Source organism: Austrofundulus limnaeus, unplaced genomic scaffold, assembly GCF_001266775.1.
Source record: "Austrofundulus limnaeus strain Quisiro unplaced genomic scaffold, Austrofundulus_limnaeus-1.0 Scaffold0, whole genome shotgun sequence".
In the NCBI taxonomy this organism is placed as follows: domain Eukaryota; kingdom Metazoa; phylum Chordata; class Actinopteri; order Cyprinodontiformes; family Rivulidae; genus Austrofundulus; species Austrofundulus limnaeus.
The window spans coordinates 9,364,614-9,371,521 of NW_013952402.1; the positions used below are offsets into that span (position 1 = coordinate 9,364,614).

At 39.7% G+C, this 6,908-nt stretch overlaps 1 protein-coding gene across 1 annotated transcript in view; it reads right to left on the reverse strand.

Moving 5' to 3' along the window:
• The window catches only part of LOC106513475 (bifunctional 3'-phosphoadenosine 5'-phosphosulfate synthase 2), a 14,466-nt gene that overhangs the window by 6,075 nt on the left and 1,483 nt on the right, over nt 1-6,908 (reverse strand). The window contains exons 2-6 of the mRNA XM_014002331.1: nt 4,516-4,630; nt 3,261-3,496; nt 2,999-3,137; nt 2,767-2,885; nt 258-371 (exon numbers count right to left, since the gene is read on the reverse strand). Coding sequence (XP_013857785.1) covers nt 258-371; nt 2,767-2,885; nt 2,999-3,137; nt 3,261-3,496; nt 4,516-4,630 — 723 coding nt within the window. The remainder of the gene's footprint in view (nt 1-257; nt 372-2,766; nt 2,886-2,998; nt 3,138-3,260; nt 3,497-4,515; nt 4,631-6,908) is intronic.

A 6,908-nucleotide genomic window follows, 5' to 3' on the forward strand; every position in this document is an offset into this window, starting at 1 on the left:
ATCTGTCCTTGAACACATCTCCAGCTGTGAAGYACATTTGTGAACACCGACTGTGGAAGAAGTCCCGAACATTCTGTGAAACATCTCTGGCGCTCCCGAGTGATCCACTGACACCGACTGACACATGCAGCTGGAATAAGTCGCTCCAGAGCTGTTGGTCTGATCAGTGACTTAACGGAAACTTTGATTCCCCTCTGAGCTTTTGAAAAAACACGGCACTAAAAAAAAGAAGCTTATTTAGCAGGGTGAGGATTTACCTTGGTGATGCTGATGGTGGGCAGAGTGTTTACATCAGTCACAGCAAGATTCAGCTTGTTCTCCGGAACAAAGAGTTCGATCACCTCCTCCAGGATCTCACCCGGCACAATGCTCTACATTAAATACATGAAGAATTAGTAAAATTATCTGGTCAAATTTATAGATATGTGTTAGTTATCATTTCAAACAAGCCTAAAATAYTGATATTTCATTAATAAACAACAACAAAGGCTAGGACTTTAAGACATTTTATGTCCAAAAGGCCTGATGTGGAGCAGAGTTCTTTCTTACAAGTTAATCAGGAGCATTGGCTGCATTTTGCAGCAGCTTTATCTTTTGATCATAAAGTCTRCATTCTTGACAACAGCAGAGGAGTTTTTAGAGGAAGGAAATGACTCGTGAGAAACCGAACAAAAGCCATGGAACTTCCTGTCTTCCTGTTCTCTTCTTTTTTTCGTTCCTTTTGCCTTTTTCGCTCCTTTTAACTTTTATTAGTTTGCAGCTGACCAACAGGTGTGACTCCAGGCAGGTAAAAAAAAAAAAAAAAAACTAGAATCAAATGCTTAACTTCCATTTTAAATGATATTTACTCAACTGAGAAATCATGTTTAAGTCTTGCTCATAATATGATCTTCAAACGTATTAAAAATTTAACAAACAAGGAAGTTCTAATGTTTCTTGAACCTGCTGCACTGCATATCAGTGCATGTTGTTTTACTAATACTTTAGACTTTATTTTCTGATTTTCAAAATTTTTGAGCATTTTGAGCAAAAGTAACTATATTTGCATTATTCCTCCGTAAGATTATACATTGATATCGCTTAGATTTCCTGCGGACGATCCCAAGAATTTTCTCTGAATGTGTAAAGTTTAAGCATTTATGGATTTCCAGCTTTTACTGAATGCACTCTGAGTCGCCTACAGTACCATAAATATGTAGWTTTTCTTCAATGAAGCTGGAGAAAAAAAAAAAAGAAAAAAGAATCACTTTATATGTAAGAACTGGAATTTCCAGTTTATTGAAGCCACCTGAAACCAAAGCTGAGTGAAGCTGGCACTCAATGTGCCCTAAAGTTATGTGTGTGAACGGTTTACAAATGTTTTGAAGCAAAAAACTAAGTTCCTGGTGTTAAAAAGCCATTTTGTCTTTGTGTACTATTACATCAACAAAATAAAACATCTACAAAAGATGTCTAAAATCAACTTATTTTTCAATCCCAAAACAACTTGTAATCTAATCAATAATATTCTATTTAACTGTGTTCCATCTTCTGTTAGTTCCTGCTCTTTTCTTTAGGTGCTATATTCAAATTCCTCAAAGTGCAAATCTTTCTGTAGCGGCTTGCAAATCCATTCAATACATTCACACTAAGCCATTGAACACAGCTTGGCTTTGTGCCAGTCATTCTCCGTGTGCCAAGATCTAGTGATAAACGAAGCGCAGGAACCTGAAAAAAAACATGTTCTGTCATGATGACACAGCAATATCTTTTGGCGAGTCATCTGTCACCTTTACATAAGGCTGTAAAAAAACAACAACAACGTACTTGCGTGTCTGTAAATGTTATTTGTAACCTGGCAGCAGAAGCAGTGATGGTTATTAAAATTCAGTAATGTATTTGACTTGTGAGAAGAGGTAATTTAGCAAACCGCGAGGTGATTTACAACTTTTTTCCCCCTCGGTTTGACTTGTGCTTGACTGTAACAAATTAATGTGCTGGAACATAAACAGGGACTATAACCTGATCTACACTGTTATCGTCTAACTCATCTTTCGAATATTTACACTAAATAACCCCCATTTCGATTTCATTTTTAAAGAAAAACACGTGTCTTTTTCTTTGCCACCAAGCCAAGTTGAAAGAAAATGATGGTTCACTTATTTTTAACAGTTAAGTTGTGGTTTTTGAACTTATTTTTTGGCATGTTTGTATTGACATTTATMTGACAAGAATGGACCAATGTTGGTCAAACCAGTTTTTGTCCCAATATACAGGAGCCACACCTCGTATAGAGTTCACATTCTGTGGTTTAGTTTTACAGCATAAAGCTGAATCTGTTCACATAAAGTACTCTGATTTATTGTTAGCCTAACAGCATATATGCCTGTCATTTGTGACCAAATATGTCTTGGGCAAAYRTTATGCTCTCTCTTAGATGACTAAGGATCACCATGATTTGYTCTCTCTTTCATTTCAACTATTGTAGCTGAGCTTCTAAAGCTAATAAAGAAAGGACGGATCCTCAATAAATAGCTTTTTAGAAAGTGAGACAGACCTTAGCAGCCCCTCCTTGATTATACTGAACTTGCTTCTTGACATCCATCAAAGGGTTTGTTTAAATAGACATAAACTTTTCTATGTACTGGGACAATTCAATGTTTGCATTTGACCCTAACATTACCTACAGCTCTTTACGACATGTCTCATTTAAAAAAAGAAAAAAAAAAAGCTAACTCACTGTGACTATATGAAGCATTGAAGAAGATTCTTGGTGCTCCCACATACCTGATCCCTGAGCAGCTCCAGCAGCTGGTGGATGCACTCGTTCACTGAGAGCTCTCCGGTTTTCAGGACAAGTTCCGGTGCCTCGGGGCGCTCGTACTGCGAGTCAATTCCAGTAAAACCTGGCAAAAACATGAAGTCCGACCACTTCAACAACTTGAACGAGAAGCAGGTTAAGCATAAAGTGACAGCTACTATGTTGTGTTTGGGATTACTGGAGTGAAAAGGTATTTACCTTTAATTTCTCCAGCGCGAGCCTTCTTGTACAGTCCTTTCACATCCCTGCTCTCACACACTTCGAGGGGGGCATGGACGAACACTTCCAAAAATTGCAGCCCGGCACCCTCRTGGATCTTCCTCGCCTCGTCACGATCCTGCGAAAAAAAAAAAAGAGTTCACAAAAACCTTTTATTGAATTACAAGCTATCCATTTGTGTAGGATAATGAGATTTTGCACACTCAAGCCAGTCAAGGTAATGAGGGGGATCTTTTCTGACCTGGGCAAAAGGAGAGATGAAACTAGTGATGCAAACGAGACCTGCATCTGCAAACAGTTTCGCAACTTCAGCGACACGTCGGATGTTCTCCTCGCGGTCGTTATCAGAAAAGCCCAGATTCTTGTTCAGGCCGTGGCGGATGTTGTCACCGTCCAGCGAGTAGCAGGGGATCCTGTGGGACACGAGATACTCTTCCAGGGCAAAACTGATGGTGGTCTTCCCAGCGCCTGATAGACCTAGTGGCCATAGTTTGTAGGATATCACATAAATCTTTGTATAACGAAGAATGAGCCAAACATATGGCAAGAATAGTCTTGATCACAAAGGGTTTGTCTTTGCCTACTAGTTCATGACTGCACTACTTGCACATTTAATTGCACTTYGGTGCACAAATTCAACTAACCCTTTCACCTTTTGGCCAACTGGTGGTACTTTTGCCCTCTTGTAGTCATTTTGTCACACTAATCCAAAAGTCCAAACTTCTTTGCCTTTAACTGCACTAGTGGAGCACTGGAGCAAACAAGTCAACAACCGTGTCTTAGAAGTTATCTAAGCAGCAAAAACCCTTACACGTTAACTATTCAACACAAAATATGCCTTCCAGTAAACTAGTGACTGTCAAATGTCCTAACAAGTGCAGCTAACAAATACCAACAAGTTGGTACGTGCTCRTAAAATGTTTACTAGTTAACTAGTAAAGCTCCAAATATTCATTTCTTGACAAGTGAGACTAAATTTGGTCTTATTAGTTGACTAGTTATGCTAAAAATACTCATGCTACAGTCACTAGTTGACTAGTAATCAAAATCTAAGGGATTAGATGCTGACTAGTTTAAGTGGACACTATCGTGCTTTTCAATCCTTCTTTTTCACATTTTAATCCTTCAGTTTTAGATTCTATATAAAGGGAACTGTGATGCTTAGATCTAATTTCCTCCRTATTTTAACCTTTCCAGCTCCTCTTTCGCCTCTTTTCTGAGGTGTGTGTCCAAGCAACTCGTTTTGATGTTYCTTTAAATTCAAACGAGGCGCTTCACCCCCCACCCCCCTCCAGCTTTCAGAGCAGTTCATTCAAGTTTGATGGGTGGGTTTATGTTTATCTAGCAGTGCAAAAAATGTTCTACTTAGGCACTAATTAAAAGAGGTCAACCAGGGAAGACCTGTCCATACAGCCTTAAAAGTTCGAGCCAGAGTCAAACGAGCAGGTAMAAATGGCACGAATCTTTACCAAATGTCAGATTACAGATAAACGTACCTGTGAGCCAGATGGTGCAGCCCCTGAAGCCTCCCCTGGTGCCAACGACCTGCCCTCTCTTGGTCCTGCTGACGTGGTGGGCCTGGTACACCACGTTGGTGGACCTAACGTGATCCTGAAAGAGACGRGCAGATACTCAGGCAGAAGAACGGGCACCCCTGGTGAGCGCCTGAAGCTAAAACAGCACCGTCAGCATGACGCAAAAGGCCGTGCCAACGTTACGGAATTCGGACGGACGTTGCGGAAAGTGGCCACCACGCTTTCGATGAACAGCTCTTTATTGGCTTTTGGACGGGAGACTTGAGGCATGGAAGGAGCAGGAGGGAGGGAGAGGCCTGACTGGACAATGTGTCCAGTGTGCTGCCTGTGGCCAAGCGATGATGTGGCAGGCAGGGCTCGGGCCCACATCATCCCACTTTGCCTTTTTTCCAGGATCAGCCATCCTATAGAAACGACTCATTCATTAGTTTAACAGACTATAACCAGCTCATTCATTAGTTTAACAGACTATAACCAGCTCATTCATTAGTTTAACGGACTCCACCCTGACTATTTGTGCTTTCACTGGATCAGTCAACACCTGATAACCCCTGTTTAAAAGACCTCTTTTGAACAAACACAGAATTGCTACAGATAGTCCTCTGACACCAATGATGTATCAAAGACTTAGGTCATAGGAGCTATACAGTTTATTTTCTTTACTCAGCCATTATCCAGTCTTTCAGGATTGCACAAGAGATAAAAGAACTAAAACATTCAGATAGTTCTCCACCCAGATTGAAGTTCTATTTTTTTCCATTTCCTCCATCCATCTGCCAGTGGCTCATGAGAATTGTGCCAGTACAATTTGCCGACAGGATAAATAGATAAAAACAGAAAAAACAAACAGCACTGAAATGTACTGTACCACCAACTTAGTTCTGTCTTATGGAGAGGGAACTTTCTCAAATAAAGAGATAATGGAACTACTGAAATCATTTTGTCAAAATCTTGAAGCACAGCTGTAGTTTCCTAATTATGTTTTTTTACTGGCAATTAACTTTGTCATTTATGCTCTAAGAGAATTTATCAGTTTTTGTTGATTTTCTATGAAGTGATTACCTTTTATCTTGAGATACTGAACATCAAAGTCTTTCACAACTCAACCCAACTCAAGAACGTCGGCTGGCACAGCAAATTATAACTGAGTCTGTTTTACATCTAAAATTTGGTGTGATAAAACCTGAGACTGGTCCCACGCACGTACGGCAGATATTTCGCCATTAACTATTTGGCATCAACTCTCTCTGTTAGAAAATTATCTCTTGAACCCCTGAACAGATTTTAGTGAAACTCTCAGGAAGTGACCACTGGATGTGCGTCTTCAACTCATTAACCTTTAGAGACAACCCCATTCAAGTTGGCTGTTGCAGCTAATTRACATCAGCCAACATAAAAATTGCTCTAACACATATTGTCATAATTTGTATTTTTAATGTTTAGCATTTTATTTTGAGCTTTGTTTTCATACTTATTTCTTCCGATGTTTCATTTATGTATAGACTGTGTGCTCAATTTTATTTTTATTTTTTTTGGTCCTCTGCCTCTCCATCCACAATAAATATCCAGTCAGCCTCTCAGTTCTCGTCCTCCACTCACACCTGTCCCTCATTCCARTTAGTCTCAGCTGCAGCCAATTACCTCGCCAGTCCATTTCTTTTTAACCCTCTATGCTTTTCACCTCACATCAGTCTGGCATTGTGCATGTTCTTGGTGCCATGTCAGCCTTTTTTACTTTGTTGAAAACTATGTTTTATTTTAATTCAGAATGGAGTTCCTCATGTCAGTTACATCCCTGGGTCCAACTTCTACAAACTGTGAGAGCTTTTCTGCTAAGATTTTGGGTGTTGCCGTAGCTGAGAGTCATCCCTACATGTACCCAGAGCGTAATATCATTAAATTTGACCAAAATGCCATTTTACACGTGTTCATTAGATGTATAGACTCACACTATGGGATCTGCTGAACCAGTGCTTAACCTCTGCAGAAAAGTGTGAAAAATGAACCCCTCAAAAGTCATCTCATGTGGGAGGAAACCTACAGGAAGTATTCTCTCTTAAGATTCGAGGCATACAGCAGGTAAAATAAGTATAGAACACGTCACCATTTTTCTCAGTAAATATATTATTAGAGGTGCTAACGACATGAAATTTTCAACAGATGTTGGTAACAACCCAAGTGATCCAAACATACAAAGAAATCAAACCATAAATGTCCAGAAATGAAGTTATTTGTAATAATGTGGAATGGTACAGGGAAAAAGTATTGAACACAGTCGTGAAAATGATTTACCAAGGATCCAGAAACACGTTGGAATGAATGCACAGAAAGTCTGCGTGTATGGTCGTCAAAAT